Source organism: Ovis canadensis, chromosome 1 (genome assembly GCF_042477335.2).
Source record: "Ovis canadensis isolate MfBH-ARS-UI-01 breed Bighorn chromosome 1, ARS-UI_OviCan_v2, whole genome shotgun sequence".
In the NCBI taxonomy this organism is placed as follows: Eukaryota; Metazoa; Chordata; class Mammalia; order Artiodactyla; family Bovidae; genus Ovis; species Ovis canadensis.
Window position 1 is genome coordinate 110,294,195 of NC_091245.1, and position 15,082 is coordinate 110,309,276.

General features: G+C 39.8%; 1 protein-coding gene across 1 annotated transcript in view; it reads right to left on the reverse strand.

Annotated features, from left to right (window-relative positions):
* SPTA1 (spectrin alpha, erythrocytic 1) overlaps positions 1-15,082 on the reverse strand; it is an 81,689-nt gene that overhangs the window by 11,117 nt on the left and 55,490 nt on the right. The window contains exons 30-42 of the mRNA XM_069545130.1: positions 14,871-15,014; positions 14,288-14,391; positions 13,369-13,531; positions 12,977-13,108; positions 11,790-11,927; positions 11,501-11,605; positions 10,136-10,344; positions 6,147-6,267; positions 4,128-4,249; positions 3,474-3,606; positions 2,861-2,959; positions 1,976-2,138; positions 1,062-1,138 (exon numbers count right to left, since the gene is read on the reverse strand). Coding sequence (XP_069401231.1) covers positions 1,062-1,138; positions 1,976-2,138; positions 2,861-2,959; positions 3,474-3,606; positions 4,128-4,249; positions 6,147-6,267; positions 10,136-10,344; positions 11,501-11,605; positions 11,790-11,927; positions 12,977-13,108; positions 13,369-13,531; positions 14,288-14,391; positions 14,871-15,014 — 1,710 coding nt within the window. The remainder of the gene's footprint in view (positions 1-1,061; positions 1,139-1,975; positions 2,139-2,860; positions 2,960-3,473; positions 3,607-4,127; positions 4,250-6,146; positions 6,268-10,135; positions 10,345-11,500; positions 11,606-11,789; positions 11,928-12,976; positions 13,109-13,368; positions 13,532-14,287; positions 14,392-14,870; positions 15,015-15,082) is intronic.

Sequence of the window (15,082 nt, forward strand, 5' to 3'; positions counted from 1 at the left end):
TAATTATGTCACAGAATGAAAGTGATAGTTAATGCTATAGTGATAATCATGTTGCAACTTATGAATGTACAAAATAAAAACTATAAAGACATAGAAATGTTTTTAAAAGAAATGGAAATAGATGTACATTGCAAACAGTAAACAAAAGAAAATTGGTGTATTACACTAATATGTGAAAAAAGAAACTTTAAGAAGTGTTTAAAAAGATGTGTTATTAGAGAGAAACTTTTCATAATTAAAAGAATTAATTGATTTCATAATTCTAAATGTCAACACAACTTTTAATCTAGCTTTAAAATATATAAAACTGAAATATTTTTTAAAAAACATGAGCAATAGACTCTGATAGGTAATGCAAATCATTGCAAAATCACATTCTTTTCAATTGGACAAAGTCTATTCACCAAAACAGGTCATTTGTTGGATAGAAAGCAACCTCCTAAAGTAACATAGAGTGTGTTTTTAAAATAAAGTTGAATAAACTAGATATAAATGTCAAAAAAATATAATTAGAAAATTCCCAAGTGTTTAGAAATTGAACAATGCACTACAGAATGAATAATGAGTCAATTAAGAAATTATGCAAGAAATAACAGAATATTTTAAATTAGATGATAACAAAAATAACATGAAATCTGTGAAATGCAGCTAAGGATTTATTTAGAGGAAAATGTATAGTCTCAAATCAATATACTAGAAAAGAAAAATGGCTAAGTATTTAACAACATCAATATCTATCTTAATTTTTTTAATCAAGTAATCTCAAAGAAAGTTAAAAATTATAAAGATAAAGACATTAATGGAATATAGTACAAAGATAATACAAAGAAAAATTAAATGGTCAAGAGTTGGTTCTCTAATAAAAATGAGCACTTACTGGCAAGACTGATGAAGGAATAAGAACTAGCAAGTTATCTCTATCACAAAGGGGACAATTTTACAGGTCCTATAGATAATAAAACCACAACATTTGAGAATGGAATAACCCTATATGTGAAGCTTCTGTGTGATGTGGGTCTTGGATTTCACGGGCATTTATGAACAAGGCAACCTGCTCTCACCTGTTTTGCCAGGAGAGTGGAGAGGGCAGCGAGGTCTGCATCATCGCTATTGGTCTTCAAGTTTGCTTCTTTCTCAGCTGAAAAACAAAGGTAATTCATAAGAAGAGAAAGACAGTTGGTTTTATATCAGGCTTGGCAAAGAAGAAAGGCATATTTACTATTGGCCACAAGAGAGCCTCTTGACTGTCCAAGTAGATGATTCATTAGAATATGGGAGTGGGAGCCAGTAAACTATTTTTCTAGATGTATACAGGATAAACTGACTGAAACAGAGCTAGAACCAAGAGAACTTATGGATGTTTCATTGAACAATAGAAATCTTCAGCTTAGACATAAATTATAAGTAAATCAAACACAGAGTTTATTTTCTAAAATGTTTGCCATGACCCTATTTTTCTGAATATCACATGGAAATCACCAATTTCCAAAAAAAAGATGTTCTCTGGGATTATTAGTTATTCTCTCAGCATATGTTTCTGTAAGTTTGTGTGTGTGCATGCGTGGGTATTTTTGCACACATGTGACTTTAACTGTAATTGTGTTCAGACAGGATAGGAGTGGGTGGTGAAGGGGCCATCTTTCTTCCCATGTTGAGCAACACAGCCTTGGGATCCATTCAATAAACTGAATTATCAGCATTTCCTCAAACCCAGAGGCCATTGTCCTCAAATGAGTGCATGCTAAGTCATTTCAGTTGTATCTGACTCTTTGCAACCCTATGGAATGTAGACTGCCAGGCTCCTCTGTCCATGGGATTCTTCAGACAAGAACACTGAAGTGGCTCGCCATGCTCTCCTCCAGGGGATCTTCCCAACCCAGGGACTGAACTTGCATCTCTTATGTCTCCTGCATTGGCAGGTGTGCTCTTTACCACTAGCACCACCTGGGAAGCCTCTGGTCCTCACACATCATACCTATCCAGGCCTCAACCACATCAGCCTTCCAGTTGAACTGCTGAAAGTCATAATCATCTTCCAGTTGTGACTTCCAAACAGCCAATGACTTGGCCAGAGAAGGAATCTTTTCATTTAGAGCCTGTATCTTGTTGGAAATCTTCTCTTTATGTTGACTTTCCCCCTGTATCACCGAGGTTGAAAGGAGGAGAGATAGATATATTGATGAATGTCCAGAGCCTGAAGAGTGAAATCCTTTGCACTAAAAACCTTTCATCTCTCTCCTTCCAAATATATAGCTACTCTTTTCTAAGTCCAGTGAAATTATTCTATTATTCATCTATAATAGAATATCTATTACCCAGATGATATTGTCCAGCATTTGGACAGTCTCCTGTTTGTCCATGTAAGTGTGATCTTCTTAGTTGGCATAAGCATCTCAAAGGTACAGAATCATCTGTTTAGGATTCTTTGTACAGCCTTTAGATTATTGAGTTTCTATTAAAACTAGCATTTAAACAAAAGAATGGTTCTCAAATTACAAAGAGATTTCAGTGGAGTCCTCATACCTAGAGGTCAAAGAAATTTCTTCACATTCTTACAGTACTCTATGACCAAAGCAAGTCATGTGTACAATATTTTTAAATGTCATGTTCTGCATAGAGTATGAGTCAATGAATGATTTTTAAATATCTAAAAAGTATACCTATAAGACCTTGAAAAAAAGCATCCAGAAAACAGCAATAAGTAAATAAATAATTGTTTGCTGAAACAGTAACAAAAAGGTAGCTTAGAAGAGATTACCAAGGTTGTGCATGATTTTAGCAATGTTCATGATTCCATATTTGTTCCAATCCCTTTTTGAAGATCCTTTTTTTGACTTGGAATCCCTGGAGTACATCTCACCTTACTCAGGATGTCTTCTCCTTGAGCACACACATTTTGCACTCGAATCTCATGGACAACAAAGTCATTCTCCAAAGCTTCAAGCTTCTTTTGTAAGCTCTGTGTGAATGAGTCAGTGAGAATCAAAACTTCCAAAATTAGCAATCTATCCCACTCACATTCTGATTCCTTTTGATGCCATTCACCAGCAATGATTCAACTAAGCTGGCAGAGTATACGAGTGTTCAGCTATTCCTGAATAGCTCCAGTAAATTTCTATTCCCAAATTCCTCACTTCCCAGAAAGGCAGTCTTACTGAAGAGCCAAAGGAATACATGTGACATTGTTTATAACTAACCATGCAACTTGAGACTTCTGGATTTGGGAGTGAGTATTGATCAAGCTAATACAAAAGGATTTCTCCATGTTGAAATGTATGTATAATAATTCTTGGAAACATTCCATCTAGCTAAAAAATATTTAGTTATCAAAAATATCCTATGCTAAGAACTAACCTGAAAGTTTCTTATTCTACCAGAAGAAATATTCTAATTTTACAGGTAAAAATGTTGACTACTTAAGAAAATATTCAAATTAAACAGAAGAAAATTGGTCCATTCTGCCAGTTCCTCACCTGAGTAGCAGCCAAAGTGTCTCCAGAATCCCCTTGGGCAACCAGAGCTTCCTTTTCACTGATCCAAGCTTCCTCCTCCTCAGCATTCTCCATGAATTCCAAGTATTCTAGGGATTCTCCCAATTGAATCCCTCTGTAACAGGAAAGTAATCCCACCCCAAATAAGAAAAAAAACAAAAACAAAAAAAACACATAAGCTAATGAGCAATGGAAGTGTAGCAAAGTGGCACAATCTTATAAGATTTTAAGCTTTTGGCTGTATGGGTGTAAGGGAGAAAAATACTCCATTATTTTATTACTAAGCTCTGTACATAATGTTAAAACTGGGGAGATGCAGAAAGTAAAACAGACATGTGGGAGATAATGTGGTATAAAGGATAACATATGCAGGGCAACAATGATGAAAGACAGCTGCAAGTAATTGTAAGCACACCTCTAGAGAGACAGTATCATAAAGACATAGAAACAGTGTCATTTCTTCCTGGGGTACATAGAGGAAGTGTCACGGAAGACTTGGCATTTGAGCAGGGACTTAGAAGCTAGAAGAGATTGGTAGCTAGGGAGAGATGCTGAGCAGGCACTTAAGTATCTTCTCAATACCTACCCAATACCTGCAATCCAACAAGAGAATTCAGCCTCCTATCCCCAACTCACCGAGCTTTGGTCAACTCTTGGAGCTGGTCCCAGTGTTGAACAAGCAGATCAAGCCTGTCCTGGATCTCCTCTCGCCCCACAGCGGCCTTGTCTCCCAGTGTTTCAGCCATATCCAGCACATTCTGAACAACACACATCCTCCATGTCATATTTCCCCACAGCATCTCCCCATTTATCCACATTTCCTAGAAAAGTATCTAGCCCTTCCTACACTCTGGCTCATTTATAAACTGGATGTACTCAAGGCAGTCCTGACAATCCTGGGAGAATGAAGAAAGCTTCAGTAAGATCTAACATGCTAAACTTCATCAAGGATTCAGACAAATACCTTGGCATTTGCACTAGACTACTTTCCACGATCTGACTGATGGTCACAGGGTGACCCTGCTGCCAAGCCAACACTCAGGGTTGCCCTCTTTCCACATGGCTCAGCTCAGGTACAGCTTTTCCAGATGTCCCACCCTGCATCCTAATTGTCTACAACTGTGCCCTGAACTGTCAAAGGTGCTCCTTCCAGGGAAGACATGGGTTTCTGCACAGATTCTTCTATTCATAGAAGGCACAATATGGAGGAGAATGCTTGTGAACTCTACAGCCAACTATGTGACGCTGGCACTCTGCCTTCACATTTTGTAGCCTCAACCTATTAGGTTAGTGCAAAAGTAATTTCTGTTTTTCACTGTTGAATTTTGCCATTTGATATTGGAATACATTCTTAAATAAATGTAGTTTAAGTTATACATCACTTTAATACACAATTTTTGCTTTGTAATTTTTTCTAATGACTTATTACTTGCTATTTATTTTACATGCATTTTAGACTATGGAAATTAAGTTAGACAAAAAGCAAATTTGAGCAATTTTCTTATTCCAGTTCAAAATGGGTCAAAAATCAGCAGACAACTTGCAAAATGAACAATGCATTTGGCCCAGGAACTGCTAATGAACATACAGTGCAATGGGAGTTAAGTAGTTTTACAAAGGAGGCTAGAGCCTTGAAGATGAGGAGCACAGTGGCTGGCCATCAGAAGTTGACAATGACTAATTGAGAGGATCATGGAAGTTGATCCTCTTACTATGCAAGAAGTTGCCCAAGAATTCAGCGTCAACCGTTTTATGGTCATTTGACATTTGAAGCAAATTGGAAAAGTGAAAAAGCTTGATAAGCAAGTGCCTAATGAGTAGACTGCAAATTTAAAAAAAAATCATCATTTTGAAATGTCATCTTCTCTTATTCTATGCAACAACAATGAACTATTTCTCAAATGGATTGTGATGTGTGATGAAAAGTGGATTTTATATGACAACCAACAATGACCAGCTCTGTGGTTGAACTGAGAAGAAGCTCCAAAGCACTTCCCAAAGCCATATTTTGAGCCATGGTCACTGTTCGGTAGTCTGCTACTGCTCTGATCCACTACAGTTTTCTGAATCTCCGTGAAACCATTACATCTGAGAAGTATGCTCAACAAATCAATGAGATGCACTGGAAACAGCAATGCCTGCAGCTGGCACTGGTCAACAGAAAGGGCCCAGTTCTTCTCCTCAACAATGCCCAACCACATGTCACATAACCAACACTTCAAAATTTGGACTAAATGGGCTACAAATTTTGCCTTTGTAGCCCAATCATATCTGCTATACCTGACTTCTTACCAACTGACTACCTACCACTCCTTCAAGCACCTCAACAACTTTTTTGCAGGGAAAATGCATCACAACCAGCAGGAGGAAGAAAGTGCTTTCCAAGAGTTCACTGAATTCCAAAGCATGGGTTTTTATGCAACAGGAATATACAAAATTATTTCTTACTGGCAAAAATATGTTGATTGTAATGTTTTCTATTTTGATTAATAAAGATGTGTTTGAGGCTAGTTATAATGATTTAAAATTCAGGGTCTGAAACCATAAATCTTTTGCACCAACCTAACATTTATCCTAACATTTATCCTTCATTTATCCATAACATGAAGTGCTACTATTATATTATCTCTGTCTTTTCAGGTTTCATATTCCTACCTGGATGGCAGGTTCATGTGCCACCAGCTCCCCTTCTAGGCGTCTGTGCTTCTTCAGCAAATTCTGAACCCCCTGCAGATCCCTCCCATAGTCCTGGGATCTCACTCGTACCAACTTCTCCCTGAGACCAAAGAAGAAAACTTTTAGACTTTAGACATCTGAGGACATCCTAAAAAGATGGTTTTCTAAGCATATGTGTTTGGCTGGGGGTATGGTGGGGGTAAATTCTGGAATACTCTGGTGTCAGTAATCACAAAGTTAATAAGTGACAGAGCCTTTCAGCAAAATATTGGACTTAGAGCAACACAAATTAAAATAACGTACTGGAACAGCCTTCTCATTCATTTCTTTGCCTGTCTACATGTGTCTTCTTCTCTTTTCTCAGGAACTCACTGTCATTTCTCTTTCAAAAAATGTGAAAAGCATATATGTCTGTATATATGTAATATGCTTATATGACCCTCTATTAATGTCAATAATTACATATATGGTGTGCATGCCTGCTCAGTAGTGTCCAACTCTTTGTGACCCTGTGGACTGCAGCCTGCTAGGCTTCTCTGTGCATGGGATTCTCCAGGCAACAATACCAGAGTGGGTTGCTGTTTCCTTCTCTAGGGGATATTCCTGACCCAGGAATTGAACAGGGATCTCCTGCAACTCCCTTCATTGGCAGGTGGATTCTTTTATCACTGAGCCTCAGGGGAAGCCCATATCAATAATTAATTTAGGTAAAATAGACATAAAAACTGACATCACAGCAGTCATGGCAGTTGGATTTGCTCTGTGTATAAAATCATCACTTTGAAGCATGGTGAAAGACTAGGTAGAAAATATCTTACTATTTCTTTTATTAGGATATAGTTTTACAATATCTTACTATTTCCAAAAAGGTTAAAAATGTCCTGCTTGGTGCCCCATGTGCATTCCTTTCCTCTGATTCACTGATAATGAACAAGAATCAGCAGTTTTATGGAAAAGGAACATGATGAGACAGGGTAGAAATAAGACAAATTATTTGATTTGGTAAGATTTTTCCACCTCTATTTTTACAAACAGTAGAATCAGCAAGATCAGTGAAAAGAAATAGAGGGAAAAAATAGAATGGGAAAGACTATAGAGATCTCTTCAAGAAAATTAGAGATACCAAGTGAACACTTCATGCAAAAATGGGATCAATAAAGGACAGAAAGAGTATGGACCTAACAGAAGCAGAAGAGATTAAGAAGAGATGGCAAGAATACACAGAAGAACTGTACAAAAAAGATCTTCATGACCCAGATAATCACAATGGTGTGATCACTCACCTAGATGTCTAGAGCCAGATACCCTAAAATGTGAAGTCAACTGGGCCTTAGAAAGCATCACTACAAACAAAGCTAGTGGAGGTGATGGAATTCCAGTTGAGCTCTTTCAAATCCTGAAAGATGATGTTGTGAAAGTGCTGCACTCAATATGACAGCAAATTTGGAAAATTCAGCAGTAGCCACAGGACTGGAAAAGGTCAGTGTTCATTACAATCCCAAAGAAAGGCAATGCCAAAGAATGCTCAAACTATCACACAATTGCACTCATCTCACATGCTAGTAAAGTAATGCTCAAAATTCTCCAAGCCAGACTTCAGCAATACGTGAACCATGAACTTCCTGATGTTTAAGCTGATTTTAGAAAAGGCAGAGGAACCAGAGATCAAATGGCCAACATCCGTTAGATAATCAAAAAAGCAAGAGAGTTCCAGAAAAACATCTATTTCTGCTTTATTGACTACGCCAAAGCCTTTGACTGTGTGGATCACAATAAACTGTGGAAAAATCTGAAAGAGATGGGAATACCAGACCATGTGACCTGCCTCTTGAGAAACCTGTATGCAGGTCAGGAAGCAACAGTTAGAACTGGACATGGAACAACAGACTGGTTCCAAATAGGAAAAGGAGTGAGTCAAGGCTGTTGTATAGTCACCCTGCTTATTTAACTTATATACAGAGTACATCATGAGAAACACTGGGCTGAATGAAGCACAAGCTGGAATCAAGATTGCCGGGAGAAATCTCAATAACCTCAGATATGCAGATGACACCACCCCTATGGCAGAAAGTGAAGAAGAAGTACAGAGCCTCTTGATGAAAGTGAAAGAGGAGAGTGAAAAAGTTGGTTTAAAGCTCAACATTCAGGAAATTAAGATCATGGCATCTTGTCCCGTCACTTCATGGGAAATAGATGGGGAATCAATGACAGAGATTTTTTGAGCTCCAAAATCACTGCAAATTAAATTAAACTGCAGCCATTAAATTAAAAGATGCTTACTTCTTGGAAGGAAATTTATGACCAACCTAGATAGCATATTAAAAAGCAGAGACATTACTTTTCCAGCAAAGGTCCGTCTAGTCAAGGCTATGGTTTTTCCAGTAGTCATGTATGGATGTGAGAGTTGGACTGTGAAGAAAGCTGCGTGCCAAAGAATTGATGCTTTTGAACTGTAGTGCTGGAGAAGACTCTTGAGCATTCCTTGGACTGCAAGATGATCCAACCAGTCCATCCTAAAGGGAATCAGTCCTGAATATTCACTGAAAGGACTGATGTTGAAGCTGAAACTCCAATAGTTTGGCCACCTGATGTGAAGAACTGACTCATTGGAAAAGACCCTGATGCTGGGAAAGATTGAAAGCAGGAGGAGAAGGGGATGCCAGAGGACGAGATAGTCAGATGGCATCGCCGACTCAATGAACATGAGTTTGAGTAAATTCTAGGAGTCGGTGATGGACAGGGAGGCTTGGCATGCTGCGATCCATGGGTCACAAAGAGGCAGACATGACTGAGCGACTGAACTGAATTGAAGAATCAGCGATCATACCATAGCAAGTGCTATGTAGGCTTTTCTGGTGGCTCAGTCGGTAAAGAATCTGCCTGCAATGGCAGAGACCCTGGAGATGGATATGATCCCCTGGAAGATCATATCCCCTGGATATGATCAATGGAAGATCCCCTGGAGAAGGGATAGGCTATCCACTCCAGTATTCTTGGGCTTCCCTGGTGGCTCAGATGGTAAAGAATCTGCCTGCAATGTGGGATACATGGCTTCGATCCCTGGGTTGGGAAGATCCCCTGGGGAGGGCATGCAATCCACTCCCATATTCTTGCCTGGAGAATCCCCATGGGCAGAGGAGCCTGGCGGGCTATAGTCCACAGGGTGGTAAAGAGTCTGTCATGACTAAGCATAAAGCACAGGTACTATGTAACATTTTCTGCCAGTGTCAAGTTCAGTCGCATATTAGATAATGCAAGACACAGAAAGAATCACGGTAATGATCTGTCCAATAAGCCGTAAATGCTCAGTTATCTAATTCAGAATGGGCATTACACATTCTAGGAACTATCTGGTTTCCCAGGTGGCCAGAGTGGTAAAAAACCCACCTGCCAATGCAGGAGACATAAGAGACATGGGTTTGATCCCTGGGTCAGGAAGATCCCCTGCAAGAGGAAATAGCAGACTCCGGCATTCTTGTCTGGAGAATCTCATGGTCAGAGGACTTAACACATATGAACTATCTAAAAACAAACATATGTGTGTTAGTCACTCAGTCGTGTCCTACTCTTTGCAATCCCATGGACTGTAGCCCACCAGGCTCCTCTGTCCATGGAATTCTCCAGGCAAGAATACTGGAGTGGGTTCCATTTCCTTCTCCAGAAGATCTTCCCGATCCAGGGATCAAACCCCAGTGTCCTGCATCACAGGCAGATTCTTTACCATTTGAGCTATGGGAAGTCTAAAAAACAAACATATACAGCTCCTTAATTTTCTTCCCAGAATGTATGTGAACTTCTCTTCACTCCCTCCATGTCTGTCTCCTTCTGTGTACACATAGTGAAAAAAACTGATAAAAATAAAACCAATGTTCATTTTACTTATTTCATTTCAGCATCAAGTTAGAACATGTTTGGTGGATTATCTATTTTCCTGGACTATCCACGCAATGTGAGCTGTCAGTACATACTCTATCCAGAACTCTTCATCATCTAGGTCCTGGAAGAACTGGAACAAGGCGTATGCCTCTTTCAGTTTCTCATGATGCTCAGCCGCCAGTTCCTTGACATTCAGGAAGCGCTCGTTGACATTATCCATTTTCTCCATGATCTGATCAGTATTGAAAGTCCCACTGGAGATCAGATTTTTAGCCAATGTGTTCAGGTCCTGGAGTGCATCCTAGAAAACCCAAGTGCCCTCAATGATTAGTGTAGTATAGGTATTAAGTAGACCTTTAAACACTGCTAGTTCTAGTTCAAAGACTGGGGAAAATAGATCATTTTTTAATATAATGAATCTGACCTTATGCTCTTTTAACTCAGTTTGGATAAGGGCAAGAATACGGACATTATAGATAGCATGGCTGCTTTGTTGGAACTATGTATTTGGCCTTCTGATGTTTTCCCTTGCGTTTTCTTCCTCTCCCCATATGGAAAATAAGACCTTGGTGAACAAGCACTGTGTCTCCAAACAGAGTATCTTTTACAGTGCTAAATATGACACAGACTGAGTGACTGAAATATTCAAGAAGATTCTCTTTCGGCAACATTCTCAGGCCAGTCACATTCAGAACACAGCCAGCCTCTTCTGTGTCTATTTGCATTCCAAGTCTGCCCCCTAGTGATGTTCAAGAGAATATCATCAAGTCCTGAAACTAAGAAAACTTTGACATCGTGTTCTTTCTTTGTCTGTGTTACCAAATAAAACTGATAATATAAAATCCATCAATGTGAAATTAACACCTCTCTGAATGTTTATCATAGCTCACAGGACACATCTCTGCTTGACATTAGGATACAACTGAAATGCTCCACAGAACTTTCACAATGTACATATAGTTCAGCTGCCTTGCACATGTTCCCGTCTGATTTTTTTTAGTAGTTCTGAAAAATAAACTTTCATTTTCTTTAAAATGCCAGATCAAATATTTCAGCTTTGGAAGAGAGTGAGTTTGTATTCATGGTTAAAAGGTAAACAAGATCATTTTTAGGATCTACTTCTTGGAATCTGACTCCAGTATTCTTGCCTGAAGAATTCCATGGAGAAAGGAGCCCGGTAGGCTACAGTCCATGGGGTCATAAGGAGTTAGACATGACCAAGTGACTAACACTTTAACTTTCACATTTTATTGGAATCTTAGAATATATGATTTAATGATAATAAAGTTAACAGCTCTGAAGTCTATAGATTTGACCTGATTATAATGACTGCTTGTTGAGAACACTAAGCTCAGGTTTGCAAAGCTGTTTTCTCAAATGGACTCCTGAGACAGGGAAGTGAAAAGTCAGCAACATTTCCGTTCTGGCCAGAAGAGTCCAATTCTAATATTACTTACCTGTCTGGCCAACATCTCTCTTTCCAGTAGCTGATGCTTCTTGAGCAAGTTTCCTGCTGAAGCCAGATCCCTGGCCTGATCCTTCATGGTCAGCAGTGTCTCTGCCTGGAAATGGAAAGGTAACCAATACAGTTGCCAGATGAAAACTGTCTCTAAAGAGAACAAGATTCTCAACCATGTCCCCAAACTTTTCCCAAGAAAAGTCAAGGAAATTGCTCATGCAAAAGTCTATTTATCTGCCAAGAATTTATTAAACTCCCATGCCCACACCATTTCCAGGTATAAATACCTCTGAGAGCCAGAACTCAAAGTCCCGGATGCCTGTGTTGAACCTCTGCTGGCGACTAGCTTCATCGAGCTTCTGTCCTTTGTCAGTTGTTCTTGCAAGCAAGTAGTTCCAGTTTTTCTCCAACTCTTCTATTTGATCCTGTGTGTGTTAGTCACTAAGTCATGTCTGACTCTTTGCAGACCCCATGAACTGTGGCCCACCAGGCTCCTCTGTCCATGGGATTTCCCAGGCAACAATACTGGAGTAGATTGCCATGCCCTCCTCCAGGGGATCTTCCCAACCCCAGGGTTCAAATCCAGGTCTCCTGAATTGCTGACAGATTCTGTATCATCTGGTCCACCAGGGAAGCCCTACTTGATCATAGCTCCCTCTCCAGAATTGAGGGGTCATTATGGTGTTTAGGGTCCTGTGACAACTTGAAAGGATGATGTAGGGAGGCTCTGGAGTTTGGGTCTAGCCAAAATCTTCCAGTAGTTGAAGGTCATATATTTTAAATCATAATTGTTAACACTGGTTTAAATCTGGGAAAGCAACAGTAGGTGTTTGCAGAAATTTTGAAGAGTTCTGGACTGATTACAGAAGCTGATTGCCTAAATGCCAAAGCTCTTGGTGGTAGGGACAGAAAATATAAGCAAGCATGATAACACATAGGAATTAAGTCTAAAGCTGTCTTGGAGGTCAAGATGCTGAGTATGATGGGAGTGATAAGGTCTGAAAGTGCAAGTCTCTCAGCCGTGTCCAATTCTTTGTGACTCCAGTCCATGGAACTCTCCAGGCCAGAATACTGGAGTGAGTAGCCTATCCCCTCTCCAGGGGATCTTCCTGACCCAGGGATCCAACCCAGGTGTCCTGCATTGCAGGTGGATTCTTTACCAGCTGAGCCACAAGGGAAGCCCTAGAATACTGGAGTGGGTAGCCTATCCCTTCTCCAGAAGATTGTCCCAACCCAGAAATTGAACTGGGGTCTTGTGCACTGCAGATGGAGTCTTTACCAACTGAGCTATCAGGGAATCCCAAAACAACATATTTTCCTCCACTTTTGTGAAAAAAAAAAAAAAAGAAAAGAAAAAAGGGAAGACCATTAACAGAATAAATATATTCTATATTCCTACACATGGAAACACCGGAAGGGTATAAAAGATTTATCTTCCTATGATAGCCCAAAGCCCATCGTAAGCAGAACCCACCTTCACAGACTCTTCATTACCATCGCATGCCCTCCGCTCAACCAGAGCGTACCCCAAGAAGATGACTCCTTCCACCTGCTCAGCTCGGCTATTGACCTCATCTTCAAAGGTCTTGTGCTTCAGATATTTTCTCTGAAGGGAAAGCAGAACCTAAATTACCATCTAATTTAGAAAGTAAGATGAGATAAATTCTGTTTAAAAGGAGAAATTAAGGATCCCTAATTCATTCTTAATTAATTATTGGGAAGCACTCCCTCCACATTAGACTTAGAAATTCCTGAAGGCAAGGACGGCAGTCTGAACAGTAAGGAAGTTTTCCACATTAGAAAGTGATAGTTCATTCATCAATCTGAGTATGTTGAAGTTTTCCAAGATTCTTATTTTTAATTTACCTGGATATTGGTGGGATCTTTGTAGGATTCATCACAGGCTATGGGCAGCATCTCACTGATCCATTCTTCTTGGTCCTTGAGGTCATGGTAGAATTGTTTTAGGTCAGCATAGTCTCCAAGTTTCATCCGCTCAGCAATCAGTTGTTCTTTGAGAATATTCCATCTGAAAGTCGGGACTAGATTATTCTCTGCCCTCTATCTTTCCACCAAGCCTTGATGCCATATCCATGAATCTCCCTATTTGCTTATCTGCACTTTATCTTCTCATTCTCATTATTTATATACTTATATGTCATATATCAGAGAAGGCAATGGCACCCCACTCCAGTACTCTTGCCTGGAGAATCCCATGGACGGAGGAGCCTGGTATGGGCTTCCCAAGTGGCACTAGTGGTAAAGAACCTGCCTACCAATGCAGGAGATGTAAGAGATGAGAGTTAGATCCCTGGGTCAAGAAGATTCCCTAAAGGGGTCATGGCAACCCACTCTTGTATTGTTGCCTGGAGAATCCCATGAACAGAGGAGCCTGGTGGGCTATAGGCCACAGGGTTGTGAAGAGTCAGACATGACTGAAGCAGCTTAGAAGAGCACAGCACAGAAATGAAAACTCAAAGTATTATCAGCATCCCCAGTGTTAGCAAAGTAGTCACTTTTCTATATCTTCCTGAGTGAGTAAGTGAGTGAATGTCACTCAGTTGTATCCGACTCTATGCAACCCCATGGACTATACAGTCCATGGAATTCTCCAGGCCAGAATACTGGAGTGGGTAGCCTTTCTCTTCTCCAGGGTATCTTCTCCAGTGGGATCTAACCCAGATCTCCTGCATTGTAGGCAGATTTTTTTTTTTTTTACCAGCTGAGCCACAAGGAAAGCCCCTATATCTTCCTATAGCTCACAAAATAACTGCTCAATACTGACCTGTCTAGTATCCGTTGGTTCCGAGCAGCAATCTCTTCCTTGGCATAGTGGTCTTCAGCTATGAGTTGTTCAGCAAAAAGATCTAGTTCAGTGATTCTATTTTCCTAGATAAAGGAAAGAGAAAAAGCCTAGATACCCAAAAATTAGGCTCTTGGTGCCATCTCAGACTTCCTCCTAGAAAAGGAGAGATATATCCTTTGTGGCTTCACAAAGGGGAACAAAACCAAAGCCAAAGGGTAAATGCCTTATAGGGAGGTGGCTTTTAACTCAACAAGAAGAGAAACATCAATAGTGATGTTGAGGTGGACTACATGTGTGGTGCTGATTTCTCTACAGAACAGAGACTTCCCTTGGTCATTGTAGAAAGTGATTCCTGCACTGAATGATGTGTTGGGTAGCATATAAAATAACTTCTGCACCTTGGCTAAGACTAAGCCACTATGTTCCCTGCCTACCTCAGAGTTTATGTAAAAAGTAAATGGGAAATAAAATACATGCAAATCATAAAACCACATACATGTGCAGGATTTCTGTCATTATTACTAATAGTTATTATTGGAATTCTTGTATTAGCTGTTATTACCTGGTCAGTAATTGCTTTGTCCAAATCATCACGTTTCTTCATCAAGGCCTCCAGACTGTCTAAGGACCCCTTATCATCCGACCTTAGATAATTCTCACGTGCCGCCATCCAGCTCTCAGCCTGATCACAGTTCCCTCGGAACAACTATGGGGGTTAAAATTAAATGTACATCGTATGTTCACTACAGGAAGACAGAGGAAATGATCTCCCAC